General features: G+C 35.3%; 2 protein-coding genes across 5 annotated transcripts; both read left to right on the top strand.

Moving 5' to 3' along the window:
- The first annotated feature begins 6,288 nt into the window (after window positions 1-6,288).
- On the top strand, window positions 6,289-12,283 carry LOC111807036 (pyruvate dehydrogenase E1 component subunit beta-1, mitochondrial). 4 transcript variants are annotated; one of them, XM_023692605.1, is made up of 16 exons: window positions 6,289-6,440; window positions 6,807-6,879; window positions 6,988-7,062; window positions 7,510-7,590; window positions 7,673-7,699; window positions 7,808-7,870; window positions 8,013-8,099; window positions 8,997-9,122; window positions 9,512-9,645; window positions 9,718-9,790; window positions 9,886-9,951; window positions 10,473-10,511; window positions 10,606-10,730; window positions 10,838-10,952; window positions 11,634-11,742; window positions 12,039-12,283. In XM_023692605.1, exons 2-15 carry the CDS (start codon window positions 6,829-6,831, stop codon window positions 11,700-11,702), a joined length of 1,131 nt encoding a protein of 376 aa, XP_023548373.1. In that variant the 5' UTR covers window positions 6,289-6,440; window positions 6,807-6,828; the 3' UTR covers window positions 11,703-11,742; window positions 12,039-12,283. The 4 variants fall into 4 exon arrangements, with proteins under 4 accessions (XP_023548373.1, XP_023548372.1, XP_023548371.1 ...); XM_023692604.1 differs by having other exon boundaries at window positions 12,033-12,283; XM_023692603.1 differs by lacking the exon at window positions 12,039-12,283 and having other exon boundaries at window positions 11,634-11,990.
- A 2,563-nt stretch (window positions 12,284-14,846) lies between these two features.
- Window positions 14,847-22,307, top strand: LOC111806739 (uncharacterized protein At2g33490-like). The gene is made up of 11 exons (XM_023692176.1): window positions 14,847-15,184; window positions 15,553-15,625; window positions 16,410-16,484; window positions 17,043-17,104; window positions 17,217-17,285; window positions 18,209-18,237; window positions 18,348-18,555; window positions 18,656-18,901; window positions 19,446-19,490; window positions 19,773-20,772; window positions 21,824-22,307. The coding sequence occupies exons 1-11, from the start codon at window positions 15,071-15,073 to the stop codon at window positions 21,832-21,834; spliced, it is 1,932 nt and encodes a 643-aa protein (XP_023547944.1). The 5' UTR covers window positions 14,847-15,070; the 3' UTR covers window positions 21,835-22,307.
- The last annotated feature ends 177 nt before the right edge of the window (window positions 22,308-22,484 follow it).

The raw sequence follows: 22,484 nt of genomic DNA, 5'->3' as shown, positions 1-22,484 counted from the left end.
TTTTATAATCTCTAATTATAAAACATATTAAAAAACCAATAATAATAATAATAATAATAAAAGTCAACTTTCATTGTTCCAAATGTCAGAGCAATGTTCCCCATGCCTTCCCTGTTCATTTAACGATTTTCTGAAAATAACCCTTCTTTTTCTTCTTCACCCCCCCCCCCCCCCCCCCCCCCCCCCCCCCNCTTAATTTACTCCCAACTGCTCCGTAGATCCATCTAAATACAGTATAAAGCTTAATTAAGTGGGAATGAATTAATTAATCATACGTTAATCTTCAGGTGATGAAACCTCGACACGTGTCGAGCATGCAACGCCTCGCCGGCCTGCGGTTGACTCACCCACCGTCGCCGTGCGCATTAGTTTTATAAAAACAAAACTGATGAAAGGTTTTTTTTAATTTTCTTTATTTTCCCTTAAATTATGTGACAGTGTGTTATAATATAAGGGGTGGGTAGACATTGTACGCAAAGATTGTGATATCATATGCCGTGGAGGTTAAAAACGTGGCCCACACACCAATGAGGGGCCGCCAAATGGACACCAAGAACCCAAAGGGCGGCCTATTTAACGCTTAAAATAAAGGATTCCTTAAGAGTCGGGTTAATTCCGCTTGCAAAAATTTTTAAAATAAAAAATGAAAAAAAACGAATTCTTTGGAGACTGAAAACAAATGGCTAAAAAAAATCTACGATCAAGTGGTTGAAGGGGGAAAACAAAAAATTGACCAAAACAAAAACGAATGGTTAATGCTTCTCAATTTTGTGTTGCCTTATTTTTGGCCAATTTCAGTGGTTTTAATCAACTTTTACTTAATTTTAATTCAGTTTTATTTCTTCTTAAATCAGTAATAAAGCAACTCAATTCATCCTACCCTCAAAATCTATCTTTCTCAAAATCTATCTTTATCAATCGTTTTGCTTAACCGCTTGGGAACTACTTGTTTCATTTCATGGATTCAGTTTGCGTTCCTATGGTCTTCAATTGTGAATTTAAATCTATATTTAATATATAAACTTATCTCATCTCTTTCCGTGCCATAAGTTTACTCGTTCGGTAAGCTACACGTATTCATATTTTTTTAACTTATCTTCCTAATGATACATGTACTTTTACAAATCACAAAATCACAAACCTACAATTTTAACGTACATATATACAATCAAAACATAAACCAATACATCCAATAATTTCAAGCTACACAAAATCAAATACTTTGAGTTCATACACAACCGCTTCAAAGAAAACCTACACCATATAATTTTATGTTACATCAAAAGATATGAAAGAATCAAATATAGTAAAAATCTATGAGTTTGATTTCATTTATATATTAATTAGACATTAACACCTCCAATAAAACGAGTTAAAAAGGGGAAGGAATGATTCATAGAAATCATTCTAAACAAGAAAGGGTTTTTAATTTCTTTTAAAAAAGAGGCATAGTCAATATAAATAGGCAGTATTTAAATAAATAAAGAAAATGGTGGCCTTGGAATTTCTTGTGATGGAAGGTTAGAATCAGCAAAGGCTGTTGAAGTTCATCACGTCACCTTTATGTGAACCAATTNGAATTGGATTGGATTGTGGATTGCTGACTTCGGGTTTCTCATTTGTCAATCACGTGGACAGCACGTCATGGTAGACCACAAAACTTACAGCTATAACTTTTTATTTTTTTTATTTTTTTAAAATTTTCTTATGTAGGCCAACCTGATAAGATCAATAACATTTAAAGAAAAAATCCTACCAATCCTAGAAACATATGAAAAGGCAATAACAAAGGGGGGGTGGTCTCCATCAAGCAAGGCCAATTTAGAAATTTTGAACACAACTAAATTACCCATCCATCGCAGAAGGAATTGTGATGAATTATGCAAGTTGACCAGTTCTTCACCCAACCACTCTTATAAGCTGTTTGTTTTGGACGAACATTAAATAAGAGAGGTTGCTTTGCATCCCTGCAACAAAGACATCTATCTATCTTTCTTTTTATACTTCTTCTCCCCCTTCAATCTCTCACCAAAATCAAAGCTAAAAATCATCTTAATCCCATCCATCATCCCACAAACTTCTGGTTGGTGGGGTCCACTAACTGTAAGCAAGTGAGGAACAATCAGCCTCCCCTTTCACATCAATGTTTAATCAACCTACTCATACTCTTCTCCAGTTCAATGGTTAGTAAATGCCTGACATTCTGAGACACGCATTTCCAACTTTTAATGGAAACACTTGCAACGAATGCAATATTCAAATTAAATGAAAACTGGGCAGAAAGGTAGTACCTGTAATTGGCCACATTTCATGCCCAGCGGTTACAATCAAAACACTTCCTGCAAAACAAACCATCTTCAAGACACTTGGGGAGTTTAGATGGTTCAGCCTGATATACAAGTAGATGAGGAAAGATATCTCCAATCTCCATGATGGAGGGCAACCCTATCCACAGACCCTATCTACCATTTAGATGCGGAGTACCACTTGCCGTATAATACAAGTTAACCTTTCAAGTACCGAACTGTACAAACAAGTTTATCCTGAAATTTCTTTTAGCTGCATTTACCTCAGCAACAGGTGAAGTATCATCATATTGAGGTCTGAAATCAAACAGAATAACCATCAAGGAAAAAGTCCCTAAACAACTTCGAAACAAATTAGAACTGTATGCAGAGTCCATATCAGTCCAATAGATACAGTAACTAGAGCTGTTTTCTCCTAACCTATTTACCTCAATAAGAATTTGCATATCATATTCATATTTTCTGCCAATCAAACATAAAGGAGTACGTATTTCAATAGAAGTTCACATAATTCCATCTTCCATCCACCCACCTAGAAGGCTCATTCTACTCCATCATACAAAACCCATCTCATGTTTTTAAAGGTTGTGACTAGTTAGAAATATACTACACGAACACTAGAAAGGATGAACATTTTTCTTGAAGGCTCGTCTTTCTTTTCCAATTCAGACATTTTCAGCCCGAAACTTCCAATTTCAATGGTGAATTTGCTCAGAAAGCTAAATATCAAATATTTTTACTGAAAGACGAGTCATTCATGAGGCAGTCAGGACCATGAAAAACTAATCGCATTAAATCAAATGACAAAAACAGACAAAAATGGTGAGAAACTCCAGGCAATAATTCCACACTAGTGTGTTATCTTCGCTTACATGCGAGGATTACAACTTTTGAGATCACTCGTATCTACTTAATGTTTACTCTTCCTTGCTAAAAGGTCCAGATAAGGGGAAAAAGATTGGCACTGCAATGCCGAAGTTGCCAAACTCTTTTGGATCCTACAGAGTTCTTACTCATTTTTTCCAACTTGGCTAATTTTATCTCCTGAAGATTTAGGCGGAGGTGGCTCAGAACATGCCTTCAGAACAGCCTCATTCTGGAAAGAAGGAAAGATATGAATTTAGTTACATCAAAAAATTTAAACGATGAATCTAGAATTGGTAGTGTTTCATTTTATAAAATAACAATATATAAAACAAGAACAAGAGCAGAACAGAAATTCGAAGTAGAATTCCATGGTAACGACCAAAAGGCCAATCATGTACATCTCCAAAGTAAAAATACAGAGGTGGAAAAAAATAGAAAATTTGGCTTGGTTCGAGAATGAACCACCTTCAGATGCATGCATTTGAGAAGCATAATTTATACAAGTCAACTAAAAATAAAATTGTATTCGCTCCTGAACAATAAACAGTCAAAAGCCGCAATTTTCACCATACATAAGACTAAACAAATACCTCCACATATTGTTAGAAAGAGAAAATCCACTCATGAAGAGTAATCAAGACTTGACATAATGTCCTTTTTAGCATATAAATTTGACAGTCACAACAAGATAATTCGATTAAGTAAAAAGTAATTACTTGAACCTTTTAGTCACTTTGCCAAGACTTATAGAATAGTATAGATTATCCTTTCTGATGCAATTCTAACAGCTAAATAGTGAATATCTATGCTGACCCTCAAAATTTTTATTTCACCGAATAGACATTCCACTTTAAGCCGACCAACTATAAACTTAAGGAGGCAAGAGATAAGGCTAATGGGCCAAAAGTCTCTTACTATTCTTACATATGATTTCCTTAGGGATAGGATTCGTATAAGCTTCCTTCAAGGACTTGTGAATGATATTATCAGGGGGGAAGATATATATTTAGTACACCTTCGGGTGTTTCTAAGACGTTTTTGAAGAACTCAACAATAAATCCATCAAGACTCCAAGCCATAAATAGAAAGAAAATTTTCCTCCTTTGAAATCAGCATTTAGGGGTGAGCTTTGAGCGATGGAAGTTGGTTTCATTCCAAGTTAGAAGCTAGAAATCTGATCCCCTTTTTCATAATTCAGTCTATGAATGAAAGAAGAAATTATTTTTTCATTTAAAGGTGCTTGATAAGGCTGCGCCATCCAGACTGAGGATTTCAAAGAAAAACTTTCTTCCTCTTGCTGTCAATTATTATTTGTTGGTTGGAAACTTCATCTCCTCCCTCCAATGTGAGAGATTTGCACAATTGAATCCAAAATTACCTTCTTCCATCAACAAGGTTTTGGAGTTTGAATTGCTTCTAAAGGCCTTTCAAGATGTGTCAAGAGGGGCAACATCTTCCAACTCATCAAGGGCTTTCAGATCAACAAGATTGTTGGCATTTTTGAGAAAATGTTGTCAAGAGTTTCCTAATTCCGTCTTTCCAGCAAAGACTTTATTTTTTAAGATTTGTCAATCAAACCATGACCTGGCCAGCCTTCGAAGGGAGAAGCCAATTTTCAAGATTCCATAAAAAGGCGATATGCTTAAGCCACATTTACACAAAATTGAAAGATGTAAGGGCCCATTTTAATTAACACCAAATGAGAATCAGAAAATGATCTAAGGCAAACCTCTACAGTCATGGAGCCAAGAAATCTAGCCAAGAAGGTTACAAAATGGATCCCCATAGCATGAATCGAAATGAATCACAATTACAAACTCTTTAACTAAGAAACTCCATCTAGAAGCTAAAAGGTTATGGAGAATCTATTTTCTTCCAAGTAGGTAAAGAAGACTTTTTTTTTTTTTTACAAATGGTATTCTGATTCGGAACCATCCACCTGAAGGTTGTTTTACCAAACTATCTCTATTGGCAAAAGCTCTAAAAAATTCTAATTAGAGACAGGTGGTTAGAAAATCGTGAGGCCTAACATTTTTAGTTTAGAAGAGCCCCTCTCACATTTGGTCTTCACTGTTAACTATTACGAATGTTTAACATGGTATCCAATGTTTTCAACATTGCTTTCAGAAATGTCAGTCCAATGCGTATATAAAATCAAAGCGATGCTCCGACATTAAGGGGATTAATGATTCGATGTCATCGTCCAGTTATATCTAAACCCCTGAAGTTCTACTCCTAAAACCGACCCAGAGCAAGATATTGACGGACAATCGAGTATTGACAGAACTCTCCAGAGACCCTAATGGCGAACATAAACAGCGAAGTGATATTGAGATTGAAATTGAGAGAAAACCTGCCAAACACGAAGAAGCCTTTTTTTGGCGTTGGCCTTACGCGTTGTGGTGAGCTTAATTCTCTTCCAGACTAAACCTCCAGAATCGTGCTTCTTCACAATCTCCAATACCCGAGTCCCCCAAAATGCACCCGCCATCTTCCTTCCCCTCCCGGTTTCTCGATTCCGAGCGTGGCCCAGCTGTATGCCCAAATTCCCCCCAAAAGCTTCGGTTTTATGGCGCTCTCACTCAACCCCGCGAACCCAAACAGTAACGTTAATAGGTTAAATTACTCTCCTCAATTACTAAATCAAATTATACACTAAAAAGCTTTTGAATATTTGTATGAGATTAATTTCATAATTCATTAATCGATGAACTCATATTTCAGTAAATAGATTAAGTTAATTGATCATAAATAAGAAATGTACGAATTTGATTATTAAAAATAAAAGATGTATACCAAATTATTTCAAGTAATTAATTATATTTAATAAATTACTAATTTACTAAACGTTTCAATAGATATTTACTGACAATAATTAATGTACTTTTATAAATGATAATTTATTGGATTTTTTTTTAATCAATACATTATTTTGAATTTATTACAATAAAATAATTAATTAGGTTAATTCAATGCATTATTATAAAAATTAAACAAATGTATATTATAAGTTAATAAATTAACTTAAAAAAAAATTAATCCATTATTTCTCTAATTTGTCCCCTACTCTCCGTTGCCTTGGCTCACAGAAAAAGTTAAACCCAAAAAAGAAAAAATTCCAAAAGTAAAATTGGGAAAAATTAGGAGAGATTGGTAAGGTGGTGGTGGGCTCGCCGTTTTCAAACCCCTACATTCCCCTAAATTTCTCGTCTCATCGGATCTAAACCTTTGCAGCGATCCAAATCCATATACGCCGGCCGAGCTAAGGTTCATACTATTCGCCTTCTTTGTTTATCCATGCATCTGATTCTCTTTCAGCTGCCGCTTTTTTTCCATTGTTGAAGCTTTGCAACCTGTTCAATTGATTCTTCAATTCAGGTTTTGAAATTCTGCTACAGTTGTTGTTTTTGCAGATGCATCTGGTGTATCAGATATTGTTGTTTTTTCGTTGATATTGATGTTGATGTCGTTTGTTTTCCTTTTCCTATTCCCCTTATCTTGCTGAAGTTGAAAGTGAAACTGGTTGGAAATTGCATGTCGGTGAATTGATGTCTGTGAGATACTTTGATGTTTGAAATGGAACTGTGATTTGGATCGTTTGAAATGTATAAGCTTTTGTTTTTCGTTTCGTAGAGCTGTCTTTCGCGCGAGAAAAATGTGGGGAATCGTTCGGAAAAAAGTTGGAGCTGGAGCCTCCTGTATTCTGGTCCTGTTCCATGCACTTGAATGAAATTTCTCTTTGCATTGGATAGAAGAATTTTTTCCAGTGATTTTTATGCTTTCTGTGTGCGTGTTTTTTTTCTTTTCTTTCCAGACTTCCGGCCAGGCTTTGCAGAGGCTTCGCCCTGCCGCCTCAGCATCGAGATACTATTCATCTGCCGCAAAAGAGGTAGTATACTGTCTCGTGTCCTTCGATTCTTTATCTATTCTTATTCAGCCTCAGCTGGTGTTTTTCGTAGTTTCAATACATCATGTCCTTCTTGCTTTAGGATTTGGGTTGTTAGGGACCATTCTTCGATATTGTATGCTGAAACGTTTTAAGATCCCAGTAATTTGGTTTCTTCTCATCACTAATGGTTAAGGTTCCTTTTATTTTTTCGTTTTGAAAATAATGTTCAGGACTATATTTTTTCCTCTCTCACTTTTGAGCGAGTTATTTAGTCATCCATCTATTAGATATCTGTGCATGATTTAATGACTTTCCATTTACTCTCTCTCTTTTTGCTCATTCTGTAGTATTATAGTCGAGGAATGTTTGTCCATCATGCTGCTCAATTTTGTTGTTTAAAAATGAAAGGCTAACATTCTTTCGTAAACTTATTCCAAATATGCACAGATGACTGTGAGAGATGCTCTAAACTCTGCACTTGATGAAGAAATGTCTGCTGATCCTAAAGTTTTTCTGATGGGTGAAGAGGTGAGGGGGAATGAACATGAATCCATTTGTACATTATATTGACGTGTCTATCCTTATGCTAATTTCAAACATTCTAACGCAGGTTGGAGAATATCAGGGTGCCTATAAGGTTAGACACGTTAAAGAGATGATATCTAATTCATGTGATATTTAAATATTGTATCCGTTTGTATTGTACATTTCAACAATTGTTGGCCTTTCTCTCCCCTTCAAGTAGATAACCAAAGGGCTTCTGGAGAAATATGGTCCTGAGAGGGTTCTTGATACCCCAATCACAGAGGTTGGTGCTTCATCCAGAAAATATTCTTTTTCCTTCAATTTTTATTGAGCTATTTTGAATTTTTCACTGCTATGGTAGCAAAATATATTAAAGGAAAATGATTGTTTTCTTTCTGACCTCAATGTTCTCTAAATTTATGCAGGCTGGGTTTACTGGTATTGGCGTTGGCGCTGCTTACCATGGTCTGAAGCCTGTTGTGGAGTTTATGACATTTAATTTCTCTATGCAGGTTATAACAATGAATTGCATACAATTCATTTTCATCATTTTAATTGGAATTTGGTTATTCACCATGTACGAGGATCCCCTTGTGTGTTTTCTGCTTGTATTAGCTAACTCTAAAATCTTGGTTCTGAACTCTGTCTGCTTAACGAAAAACTGATGAATGTGTTTTGCTGTTGCCTGGTGACATCTGGTTTCTTTCATTAGCTGTTTGGAGTAAATTTTGATTCCAAATCATCTGGGAGCAGTGGTGCCAACTGTTAACTTTATTTGGTATTTTTAGTTTTTAAATTGGATTAGTTACAGTATTTGTGTGTTTTAAATAGTTTGTAATGTTACATCCACCCATATGTTGAGGATTGACGATAGCAAAAACCTGTGGTAATATTGAACTGTTGTTGCACTTGTATTCCCCTTTGAGTTATAGTATACACGTCAAATCCTCGTAAGGGCTTTGACTAAAATAAAGAGGTCAAAGAAAGCTGCGAGGATTAAGTGTCTTACCTAGCATTTGTAGTGCCATAAACTTAAATGAATTCCAATATATATTAAAATGTATTTGTTTCCAGTTTTTACTGTTTGGATTCTGTATATAGCTTTATTTTCCACTTTTCTTCTCATCTGGAGTTTGTCTTTCTTCATGTTAGAGTTGTTTGCCAATTGAATTGTTGAACTGTCCTTTAAGCATTTATGTTGTTTTAATTCATCCTGTTGTTCTGTTCTCCAACTTTTTGCCTTCACATTGCTTGTCTTTGTTCTGCAACTATCTTTTAGCTTTCTCAGGGCTCAAGTCTGAATGCTTATGTCCAATTTATTTTCCACCATATTGATTGTTTCTACTATTTTATACTCCCAGTCTCCTTTTTCAATCATTGTTTGTCTCAGCTCTTTCTCATTACTGTAGGCCATTGATCATATCATTAATTCTGCGGCAAAAACAAATTATATGTCAGCTGGACAAATTTCTGTGCCAATTGTCTTTAGAGGACCCAATGGTGCAGCTGCTGGTGTTGGTGCGCAGCACTCTCAGGTTGATTTTTTTTTCTTTCCTTTTTACCTTTTGCGTGTGCATGTGATTGTATATTAATGCCTAAAAAATTTGAGTTAACTTTAGGTCTTTCTTTCTAAAGATTTTGGCAATTATTCGCTAGGCCTTATGCATTTGGATTGGTTGGAGCTCTTTCTTGTTTTTTTTTTCAGGCTATTTTCAGTTTGGTTCCTCTTTGGGCCGCCATTTTCTAGGCTCGTCTTTTGTTAATCTGTTTTTCTGTTGTCCTTTGGTTGACCTTTTGGTATTCTTTCTTATTTTGTTCTCTATGAGTGTTTAATTTATCAATGAAAAAAAAAACAATTTTCTACTCAACTTCATATGGTGAATTTGGGAAATCCATGCAATGTGCTTCAAATTTGCCTGTGCAGTGTTATGCAGCATGGTATGGCGCCTGTCCTGGCTTGAAAGTCTTGGCCCCATATTCATCTGAAGATGCTCGTGGGCTTTTAAAAGCTGCTATAAGGGATCCAGACCCTGTGGTGTTTCTTGAAAATGAATTATTGTAAGTGGTGAAAGAATTTGCTTTTATACTTTCTAGGAAGATAATTATTAACGATGTGCTCTGTTGCCTCAGATATGGTGAATCCTTCCCTGTTTCAGCGGAGGTCCTTGATTCCAGTTTCACTGCTCCCATAGGAAAAGCTAAGGTGATTCTGTTGTTGCTTTTGATATATTTCAGAAGATGGTTTCTGTTTTGGTATTCATCTTACGTTTTTAACTTTATACCATTCCTTTTTGATAGATTGAGAGAGAAGGGAAGGATGTGACCATTACTGCTTTTTCGAAGATGGTGGGATATGCACTTAAGGTTGGTATCCTTCAGTTATTTGGGTCTTGGGGTTTGGTTGTTTATTTAACTTGCCATGTCAAGGACTAATTTGACCTGTGAGGGGCAAGTTAAGTTCTTCAGTTGGTGAATATTATTTGAAGTACAACTTCTTGAATATGCATCTTTAGAATTGCTGATGAGAAGCGGTTCTTTTAGAGACATTTTGTTCATAAAAATGTAATATAGGAGGTTTATCTTACTCTTCAGGGCTTTTTTTCATGATTATGTTAGATTTCAAGGAAAATCTGCTTGGGTTCCAAAAGATTCCTTACGCACTTTATGTAAACAGTGATAGTTTTGCATTAGCTCAACCAATTGAGGTGGATCTGAAGATCGTACCTTAAGATGCTAGATTGTTTTTCTGGCAACTTTTAGGTTGGAATAATGGGAAATTATAAGAGATTTTCCTGGGTGTATGTGATATTAAATTTTGATGCACATCTTTAGCGATGTTTAGAGTTTCTTAGATCCACGACTAACTCTATTGCTTGAACTATCAGGCAGCTGAAGTACTTTCCAAAGAAGGAATTAGTGCTGAGGTAATTTTTTTCTAGATGTGTTCTTCTTTTAGATGTTTGTAGATTGATTTTGTTTTGTTGATCAAAAGTGTTATGGCCTATTTTGTTGGTATAGGTTATAAACCTGCGCTCTATTCGACCACTAGACAGAGCCACAATTAATGCTTCAGTTAGGAAGACCAACAGATTAGTAACAGTTGAAGAAGGGTTTCCTCAGCATGGCGTTGGAGCTGAGATCTGGTTTGTGATTGCCCCCCTCTTTTCACATTTATTTACCTTCTTGATTGACATTGTAGACGCCCTATTAACTTAAAGTGAATATATATATTTTTTTTTTATGTTGGCAGCACATCTGTTGTCGAGGAAAGTTTTGGCTATCTTGATGCACCGGTGGAGAGGATTGCAGGGGCTGACATTCCCATGCCTTATGCAGCCAATCTCGAAAGGATGGCTGTCCCTCAGGTTCATTTTCCCCACCTTTTCTAAAAGCCTTTTATCCCCTGAAAAGTTTACTGTAATTTCAATAGAGTGAGAGAGAAGAAAGAACTCGTCTAGTGAGATAGATATATGTCGCTGATCTAGCATCCTTCTTCAAAAGTTCATTTGACACAGTGCCAGAGATAAAGAAAAACTATTAGTCTTTTGTCAAGGTAACAAGACCCGTCTATTGTTTTTGAGAAATGAATTTCTGTCAGAGATAGTGCCAGAAGTTTTGTTAAGGAGGGAGTAAAATTGTACTTTCTAATTGACACAATCTTTCAATTCTTCAAATTAGGGCCAACTTTTATTTTGTTTTTGTTTTGTTTTTAATATCCGTGAGTGGCTAGGATAGCTTGGGCACACTTTGCTTAATCTCACAGGACAATCGACTAACTCTAAATATTTGGGTGCCAAGGAAGCTCATAAAGTATTAAATCTTAGGTAGGTGACCACCTTGGATTAAACTCATTACCTCCAAGTCTTTTATTCAACCCATGACTCTTATTGACCACCAGACCTATCCAGCCAACTTAGATCTAAGATTTTTAAAAATCATAGTTTTTTTTAATCTAAGACTAACTAAAACTCCCCCCGTCTTTCTTGTTTGTTCCACTCCTGATATTTGGTTTTCATTTTTTTTGCTTGATGCTAATAATTGTATAGGTTGAGGACATCATTCGAGCAGCAAAAAGAGCATGCTACAGGGCTGTACCATTGGCGGCTTCCGGTTGATTTTACTCTTCCAATCTTGAAAAAAATTTCCAGCTTAGGGGTAAGATTTTATGACTTCTCTGTCCTTTTCCGTTCCTATTGTCTCAATCCAGGAGGAATTTCACTCTTCCCTTGTACAATAAAACCATTTGCTATTTAAACATCACTCGCCTTTTAGCCAAGACAATTACATCCATTCTTTTAACGGGCAAGCCCAATCTAACTACAAGATACTTTTGTGGAGACAAATATCCATTTCTTGCCATATATGATATATTGGCGGTCCGGAATGATTTGGCTTTTAGTGAATATATTTTGTTGGGTCTTGTAAAATAATAATTGGCTTGGCAGATGCAGGAAATTGTACATTGTTTCTGTGATGGTGTCTGATCTGGGGACGTAACCAAGTTGTTAAAATGACTTGGGAGAATGTTGTCAAAGACGGGAATTTCATTTTTGTCAACTCTATTCGATAGTCACATGCTTCTTCTTCTGCTTTGCGCTACTGATCATTTGCTTGTCTTGTAAGTTTGAATCTTCCATCGGTCTTGGTTTTACATTATGTCCACACCAAATGGACCTACTGATTTTACATACATACATACGAATTTCATTTTCTCTTTAGTTCTCTTCCCCCACTCCACACCGATTTTCTCCTACTCTCCTCTCTTCCATGGCTTGAAGCTGAAAGATAAAACAACCTGTAGAAATAGACGTCGTCGGACAGTGGTGTGGCATTCTAAACCCCCACTTTGCGCCTATTGCAGAGAGCAAGTTGTGGGTTGGGGCCGGTGTGTATCAACTTGTTACTCGAAACAACGTGAAGTTGAAGTGAGATTGGTAGAAAATTTCCATGGATTTTAAGGTTTTACAGATTCTCTTGCTCCAGATTCTTTCATGGCTAATTAGTGGCTGTGGGTTTTATCTTTTGGTAAGATCACATAAGTTGGTTCAGGTCTTCTTCCATAAAATTAAGTCATGAAATTAAATGATTTTCAATCTTCATTGTGGATTTTAATTTACGAAGAACAACCTCAGAAGAAAAGAAAAGAAAAGAGAATCATTGTATAAATCGAGAACTTCCAACACTTGGTCCATTTTGGTCCAATAAGAAACGAAGTCAAAGTTGTTGAACAAAGAAAAATCTGGTCTGCTCTGCTCTTTCCAACTTTGTGTCTGGTGGGTGTTCTTTCCGGTTCCTTCTTATTTTTGAAGACCTGTCGATTCTTTCACACTGCCCACTTTTTGGCTGTCTCCATGATTTTTACTCACACCACGCAATTGTAAATTGCCGAATGATCAAATGAAGTTGGCGTCTTAATATGAATTAAAGCATTTTGAATTGCATTTTCCTTCTACTTGAAAACACTTAATTATTGACCATTTGTTTTATATAGTTCACATTATGTTTTCATCACATCTAATTCCATTTTCAATGCTAATTGTGTGATGAATTTAAACACTCATTAATTTTTCATTAATTAATAGCAACAACTATTGACATTCATGATAGAGATTTCAAAAGTTCGACCAATTTAAAACACAATTAAGCTATTTAAGATACATATTGTTGACTAATTTATCAAATAATATTTTATACGGACTTAGATTTATGTGAAATAATTTCTTAAATATAAATTATGCTATTAATAAATTTCTTTTTCAAAGTTGAATAATATTTAAATACATTAAGCTTAAAAATAGAAGATACTTTTTATTATTAAAAACAATCGGTAAAAGTCAAACAATTTTGTGGCACGACTGTAATGATGGTTGTTGCCAGGCCGACAACGTGGTATAGAAGGTTTGACTGGCTGTTGACCTTCATTATTTTTTCTACCTGTTGACCCTTCAAATTTTGAATATTTGGAAAAAATATTATTATTTATCCTTTTTATTCGCCTTAATAAGTTGAATATTGTTTTATTGCTTTTGCAAGATTTTTTAACTTCTTATTATTAAAAAAAAAATCCAATTTTCAATAACTTTGAAAATAAGTTTTCCCCCATAGTTTATTGTTTGTTTTCAAGTGTAGGTAAGAATAAAATAAATAAATTATATAACCCCTTATAATGTTGTTTTGAAAATAATAGTAAAAAAGTGATTAAATTACATATTTAGCCTTAAAACAAATAATAAAATAAATAAAAAAGCGATATTCTGGCTTTAAAACAAATAAAACACACACATCAAAAGTTGGTTGGACCAAAGAATTTATAGTGAAAAGTACCAAATTTAAAAAATAAAATTAAAAGAAACCCAAATGATATTTTTCTGAAATTTCAAATTGCTTTAAATGCATGTGGATTAGATCTCACGTGCGGCACCTTGAAATATAAACTCATTACAAGAAAAAGAAAATTAAAAGAAATTGCAACTAAAAAGCACGCTTTCCAACTTACGTGTGAACGACTTATGATAAGTTTCCTTTTCCTGTTTTTTTTTCCCCCTTTTATTATTTTCTTTTTTTTGTCTTTTAATTTTGTAATATTTTTAAAAACTTAATTCCAGACAATTTAAAATATTGGTGTAATATTATTCCATACTACTTGTTATATTGACAAATATTTATTAATGTAATTATTATTCCACCCCGTATTTATTGTATTATTATTATACTTTATTGTCCCTGCAACATTTCTTTTTATTTCCTAGAATTAAATTAAAACTCTGATTTTATATTTTTATAAATTAAATAGTTAGTTGGTCATGGAAAAGAATCATTTAAATGGTTCCCATAAATAATGAAACTTCTTAAAATAAAATAATGGTTTAAATATATATAAAAATAGAAAAAAGTAAATATATGTTTGACCATCTTTTCTATATGGGTCCTGATTTAGATAAATAAAAAAATGATTCCAAGAAAAGGAATTTATAATAATTGAAAAATGATTCCAAGATTACAATAAAAAGAATATTTCAATAAAAATAAAAATAAAAATAAAAATAAAAATAAAAATAGTCGTATCCGCTAATCAACGAGAACACAGTCAAACTGAAATGATCAATTCCACTAATTTTGCGCACTACTACGTGGCCTTCACACACTAATTTCAAAACGGAAAATTAATTAATTTTTTCTTTTAACAAATAAAATTAAAGTCAAGATGTAGAAGAAGAAGAAAGGAGCTTTGAGATTTTTTATTTTTTATTTTTTTTATTACAATTTTTGGGGATAAAATTGGGAATTAATAATTATTATTTATTGAAATTTGGGTCTTCCCTTTCTGCCTGACGCAAGCTGAGAATGGAGGAGTTTGAACGAACAAAAAAGTGGCATTCAGATTGAGGGCTTTTCTTCATCTTCCCCATCTCATCCTCCTCATACTCTCTGCATCTTTTGGTTTTCCCCCTTTACACTTCACCAATTGCTTCGATTTCGCAAAATGAAGACTTCTTTGAGGAAGTTCAAGGGTTTTGGACTGCACAGGCACGAAGCTAAGGACCGTGTAGATCTTCGTCCTTTGGCTCAATTGGATGAGCTTGCTCAGGCTTCTCGGGTATTCCTTTTTTTATATATTTCTTTTTTTTTTTTTGCTTCTACCCTTTGCCTTCTTGGTGATGAATTGCGGAATTGACACGGAATTGCGAAATCTAGACCAGGGCTCCCCCAGTTTTCTTCTATGTCATTCTCAGTTTTTGTTTTTTTCTTTTCCTTAATCTAGCTCTGGAACTGATCCTTACTATTGGGATTTTGTTTCTGGCAATTAATTGAGATTTGTTAGATGCACGAAGAAGAATGGAAACGGGAATTTTAGGGTTTTGTCTCTGTTTCTCATCCTTTCCTTCTTCGTAGGAGTGCTTCAGGATTGTTTCAAGTGTTGATTATGTGAAATTCTTACTGGTTACTGTGGTATTGTGCTTTCAGGACATGGAAGAAATGAGAGACTGTTATGATAGCTTACTTTCTGCAGCTGCCGCTACAGAAAATAGTGCTTACGGTAACTTCTAGATCAACCAATGTTCTAACATGTCGAGTTTCGGTCAACTCTCTTTTCTATCTCTTACCAGCTGCTTGAAGCAAGAGGCTATTATGCTGCCTTACTTTATTTGCATGTTTCCCTTACATTTTCTCTGCAAACAAAATGCCATAAGATCTGAATGTTATGTTTGCAATGGTCTTATTTAATTGTAGATTGAAGGATGAGGTTGATATCGGTATACATGCAATTGAAAAGGAATGAACGATCAAAATTTTCAATAATATTATTGAATCAAAATTTTCAAAATTTTCAGGATGCTTTAATGCATGAAGACGTGAACTCTATGTCTGCTTTAGCCAATGTTGTCGCACTGTTAATTATTATTTGGGGCTGTTATTTTCAATTCTCAAGCAAAGTGGTTTGGTGGATTTTCTTGTTTTGTAACTTTTCTCCCAGATGATTTCCTTAATAATATCTTCATACTTCTAGCTTTTGTATTCACCAGCTTTGAATGTGTCTATATATGAATGACAGAGCTAAAATTTGGCCGATCGATCCACTTAATTTGCCTCCTTTCTCGAGGAAAGAAAACAGTTACTACCATAAGGAAACTCTGCAATATTCAAATTTATGTCTTTGAATGCATAATGCTGCATGACTCTTTTACTTTCATGATATATAATTTTGAGTTTGAGCCTTTTTAAATCTATGGGTATGCCAGATTTTAAGATCTCCATCTCCGTTGGTATAACTGGTCCTGCAACTTCGTTATTTAACTACGGTTCTTATGTCTTATTTTTAGAATTCTCAGTCTCGTTACAAGAAATGGGTGCATGCCTTCTTGAGAAAACCGCACTGAATGATGATGAAGATAGTGGTATGTAAATGTAAATTCTCTCAATGCCATTATTACAATAGGTGTGTAGTGATGACCATACACTGATATTTGCGTTGGTGTATCTTAAATCCTGTTAGTTAAGTTAGTTTTAAGGACATACGATTTCTTGGTGTGGGCATATTTATATCCAGAACTATGTTTTTCGAGTAGGGGGTTATGAATGGATGTCTGCTCATATTTCTTTTTGCAATCCATGTTGCAACTGTTATGTTCTCGAGCTTTCCTCCTATTTGAATTGGTGTTAGTTTGTTGAGCCTTGAGATTTTGGTGCATCTCTTGCATCTGTTTATTTTAGGTGGATTATTATTTTTATTATTATTTTTTTCAATCCGATTGATGCCTCATTCTCTCGACTTATAGCAATCCTTTTGTTGATCAATCATTTTTCTGTTACCGGTAAAAAATAATAATTTAGGCTAATTGCATGAAGCTATTTTCTGGTTGAAGCTTTCTTATTGGTTAATTTTTTTTTTTAGTTTTGTTATTACTATCTCAAACTTGCAAATTATAAGTTATGTATCTTCTACTCCCATGCAGGTAAGGTTCTGATAATGCTGGGAAAGGTGCAATTTGAGCTCCAGAAACTCGTTGATCGATATGTGAGCTGGCTTCTTGCGCTCCCTCTCTATTTGACATTCTATCTACCTGTGTATCTATTGTCAAAATTCATGGGTTTTGAGTGCTAAATTCAATTCTACTTAAATTTGTCAGCGCTCTCATATTTCACAAACAATAACACGCCCATCTGAATCTCTTCTGAATCAACTTCGGACAGTTGAGGTATGTCCTTTATGGAACTTTGATTTAACTGTATATGGCAGCTGTTCTTCAGATCTCTTATTGTAATTAGTACATATACTTTGTAACTGGCCATACTAGCTTGCTTCTGTCCATCACCGTTCCTGATATTGTTTGGGCGTTCATGTATCTGGGCATCTAGTTTACAGCAATGAAGTTTGTGTTGAAGATTAAGCACGTCCTGCATAACTATACTAAATGGTGAAGGTTTGTTGTTGGCTGCTGTCCCCATCCCTACCCTTTGGCTGTATGTGGGACTTTTTACTGGAATGATACGTATAGAATACTAGAATAATCTGAACAAAAGTTTTGAAGGATGAGATACATTCTTTCCACTCCTTTCTCTTTTCCTGTTTTAGACAGTAAACAGATAATTCTTCACTGAAGGCTGAGATGCTTTGGAAATTAGAAATCCTAACTTTTTAAAGAAATAATGAAAGCCTTGTTCACTGTAGCTAATTCTCTCAAATTGACACATGTTCAAGAGTTCAAAACATTCAAGTTTAATGACAGATTATTTTCTTGTTTTTAGTTATCCTTTTACCATTTTCTTGTTGCTTGTTTATTTCCTATGATCTACCGCCTTTGCAACCTTTCAGTTCTTTCTGCGCGCATGTGTGTGTTAATCTTGGCATGGTCATTGGATTGTGTTTAAATCTTCACATGATGATCGGATTAACTATGTATAATATATTATTACTGAAATCTAGATTTCACTCTGGGTTTTTTACTGTTTCCCGTACCCCATTTATCTTCATTTCGTTTGTGAATAAATTGCATTTAACATGCTGTAAAGGTAACAATTTTGTGTATGTTTTCATTGTATAATTGTTTCAATTCTGACCATCTTTTGAATAGAATATTGATATGAAGCACTTAACATACTGGCCTTCACTTGGGTGCAGGAGATGAAAAGGCAATGTGATGAGAAAAGGTTTGTTGCAAATAACTGTTCTTACTTAAACCCACATGTATATTGAAACCTGGTTGGTGGGTTAATTTACTTCCTGAAGATGTTCTCCTACATCATTGTATATTTCACAGAGAAGTATATGATTACATGAGACAGAGGCATAAGGAGAAGGGGAGGTCAAAAACTGTAAAAGGGGAGAGCTTTACATTGCAACAGTTGCAAGCAGCCCGAGAAGAATATGATGACGAGGCAACACTGTTTGTTTTCCGGTTGAAATCTTTGAAACAAGGACAGTCTCATAGTCTTCTCACACAGGCTGCACGTCATCATGCTGCTCAGGTTCAGTTGTCCATTTCATGGGTCTTCCCTTTTTTCCTTTTAAGGTTTTTCCTCTGAAATTTCTTTTTGATAATTTACACCATCTCCTGCTTGGAAACAGCTATGTTTCTTCAAGAAGGCACTTCAATCTCTTGAAGCAGTGGAACCACATGTTAAATCACTGACAGAACAGCAGCACATAGATTACCGATTCAGTGGACTGGAAGATGACAATGTGGATGATGTACATAATGATGGCATCGATGATGATGATGATGGCTATGATGAGGGTGATGATGGGGAATTAAGTTTTGATTGTGTGCAAAATGATCGCAATCAAGCTATTTCAACATTACGAAGTTCTGAGGTGATCAGTTAATTTAAAAAGTGACCCCATAATTTGTGAAGTGTTTTCCTTTCATCTGTGCATTTCATGGGAACATTTGAAACAGGGTTGAGGGGAACAACTCTTTGCAATCGTTCTTTGTAGATTTATCTGATGAACTCAATTCTTTTAACTTAAATTTATATCTTTGAGGTCATGGGTCTGAATCATTGTAGTCACCTATATGGGATATGAAATGTCCTATGAACTTCTTGACGTCAAATATTCTAAGTTTGCTTCTAAGGTTGCTTATCCAGAATATATACATTCATATATTCCAAGGTTGAAGTTGTCTCATTAGATTAGTAGGCGTACATAAGCTAGCTACCAAAAGTTGACTTGGAGTTCTATCTCTAGTAATTTTTCATTTGGGAAAATGATTTGTTGTGTATCATGTTTATTTTTATGCAGTGTGTTGGAAAAGCAGGATGTATGGGTAGGAGAAAGGGGATGATACATGTCTTAGTTGTTGAATTTAAGCTCTCAAATATATGCTAGTTGTGTAATATATGTTTCAATGATGCAGTTGGACCAGCCAGATATTGCATTTCATCCTGTGGAAGCTTTGAAGGTGATCATAGTTTGCTTTAAATTTCTTCCCTTGTGTTATTATCCTGGAGAGACCATTTTGTAGATTATGTAGATTCAAGATATCACTTATTTTATAATGTTGGTTAGCGTATAAGTACATGCACTGCATGCGTCACATTTTCCTAACTTGATGGAGTACTGGACCTTGGCAATAGCTGCGTTTCTGTACCAATTTCACGTTTAACATCATTGATTCATGAAAAGTATGAAGAAAATGCAGTCTTTCATCTTCATAAATTTATGTTTCTATGTGGCCATGCAGGAAAATCTGCACAGAAGTCATAGGAATTCTTTTTCTTTTGGTGGTAGAACAGTAAGCCAGTCTGCCCCACTTTTCACCGATAAAAAATTTGATGCTGCTGAAAGAATAAGACAGATGCGGCCTTCATCAACCCGGAGGTTCCATACATATGTTCTACCCACCCCAGCTGATACAAAGGGTTCAATTTCTGGAGTTCCCGGAAATCCCGTGCCTAACACCACCCAGACAATACATCAGCAAAATTTATTGCAGCACTCGTCCCCATTGGAGCCAAGGAAGTATGACAAGCTAATGGGAGATGAAAATATGTCAGGTTATGGTGCCGCAAAGGTGCAGTCTGTACTCAAGGAGAGTAACACTAACGCATCTTCCACTCAGTTACCTCCTCCTTTGTCTGATGGTTTGCCACGGCACAGTCTAGCTGCTGCTTCTGATGCTAAGAAAATTAAGAGACTAGCCTTTTCAGGCCCTCTAATAGGTAAGCCGTCAACTAACAAGCCTGTTCCAGTCGAAAACCCCCAGTTATTTTCGGGACCTCTCCTACGAAATCTAGTGCCACAACCGTTGTCATCATCACCAAAAGTGTCCCCATCTGCTTCCCCTACTTTTATTTCCTCACCTAAAATAAATGAGCTTCATGAGCTTCCTAGGCCTCCCATTAGTTCAACATATAAGCCATCAAGACCCTTAGGTTTAATTGGTCACTCAGCTCCTTTGATATCCAAAAGCCAAGGACCCTCTGCTGCAACTCAAACGGTTGTAAGGAGTACGGCATCTCCATTGCCAATGCCTCCTCTTCAAACCATCACACGCAGTTTCTCCATTCCTTCCAGGAGTCCTAGGGAGACAGAGACCTTATTTCACGAGCCAAAACCTCTGGAAACCATTCGATCTTCTGAAATGTTATTAGACACATCTTCACCTCCCTTGACACCACTTATCTTATCTAACAACCAGATTCATACATCAACAGGTTCAGAGAATGGTCCTGCAGTTAAAGGTAATAAAACCCTTTGCTATTGAATATTCTCTATGTCTGGAAGTTAACTTTCCTAGTCGCTTATGACTGCTCATGAATTAGGTAGTACACAAATTGTGAATCTTCAGTTAAACTTCAAGATTTGGGGTTTTAGATTGAAGCATGGGGTGGTTGACTGTGTAGTTACTTGGATGAATATGAGATGGGGCATTCATTTCAGTTTAAATTTGTTAGGAATTCATGACCATCTCAGTTTAACTACCAACGATGAATGCCCTGGGCATCTGGATACTTGATTCTCAAAAGATGTTACCTATTTCTTACTAGGTTCAACGACTTTTATGATTTCTAAGGCTAGATTGTGACAATGATAAATGGTATTACCGTATTTTGTTTACAAGTAGATAATCTCCATGTTGCTTTACACTGATAAATATAGTTTTTGGTTTTTGAATCTTTTATCTATCCATATATAGATTTCAATGATAATAAGATGACTCAGATTTATTGAAATTTTGTTTATTTGTGGCTAGCATAAAAGCATTACATTAGAGATCAGTGTATGTCAATACAATACATCTTTCTATGACTTTCATCATTGCCCAACCTTGGTCTGCACATAGGTTTAGACAGATTTAGATTTGGATATTCTTTTCCATCTTTATACTAACTATAAGATGAAGATCAATCGAGATGGATATCTTAGACATAATGAGGGCGGGAATGAGACCCATGGGAACCAATGTAGAGAAAAAAGAGACCAGAACACGTTCAGTAAGCGATGGAGGGTTGTTTGAGGTTGAGAAGATTTTTCATTTTGAGGTGGTTATGGGCACTTTCCATGAACACATAAGTCTGAACTATGCTGAGTTGAGCTAGAACTAAGAATTAGGTTGAGTTTGCTGGAACAAACTAACAAGATTGCTTCTTAATTATGTGGTAAGAACTCAGAATACTGGAGAAGAAAGGTAGATAGCTTTTTGTGGCTTGTTTCTTACATCCTTAGATTTGCCCTCTGTTTATGAGTATATTTGTCTTGTTTTCCAGTATTGATGTATTTTTTTTGCAACAGGTGCAGATTGAGGAGAACTTTGTGGAGATTATAGTCTGTTGATCGCATTGAGAACTGGCCGGGGCAAAAGGTAGCTGCTGTTCCCAACCATCATGCAGTACAGGTCTTACGTTGTAAATAATTCCTCCATCTATTCTGTTCTGTTTTCATGGTGATCACTTGGCACGTAATTAATTAAATAATTGCCATGGCGTTCATCATCAAATGAGTTTTGTATCTCCCAAGCAAGTAATGGAAAAAAGAACACACCCCACTCCCCCCAAGCAAAAAAAATCCAGAATAACAAAAAATATTTTCCCTTCCAATTTTGTACCCTTTAGTTTACATTTGTTAGGTTGAGAAATCAACGCTCCTACAAAATGTTGAATGTACTGTGACTTTCTTCTTTCATTCATGGATGAAGTAACCTTTCTTCAATTGATATGTGAAGACTGTGTACACAAATTCCTCTTCAGATGGCACTTTTGTGTAGAGTTAACCTGTACTAGTATTTTAGTTTGTATATGCGTTTATGCATTTGGGGTGTACTTGTTAGATTTGAATTGTGACATCGAGTTACATGTATGAGTGAGTTTTTTTTTTTAATTTCCTTGTCATGAGTTTATAATCTTCTACCGCACTTACAAGCTTTCGACTGCACATAAATTTAGGGCATATTTGG

Source organism: Cucurbita pepo, chromosome LG12 (genome assembly GCF_002806865.2).
Source record: "Cucurbita pepo subsp. pepo cultivar mu-cu-16 chromosome LG12, ASM280686v2, whole genome shotgun sequence".
NCBI classification, from domain to species: domain Eukaryota; kingdom Viridiplantae; phylum Streptophyta; class Magnoliopsida; order Cucurbitales; family Cucurbitaceae; genus Cucurbita; species Cucurbita pepo.
Note: the sequence above shows the minus strand (reverse complement) of the source record. Positions and strands in the feature narration are given on the sequence as shown.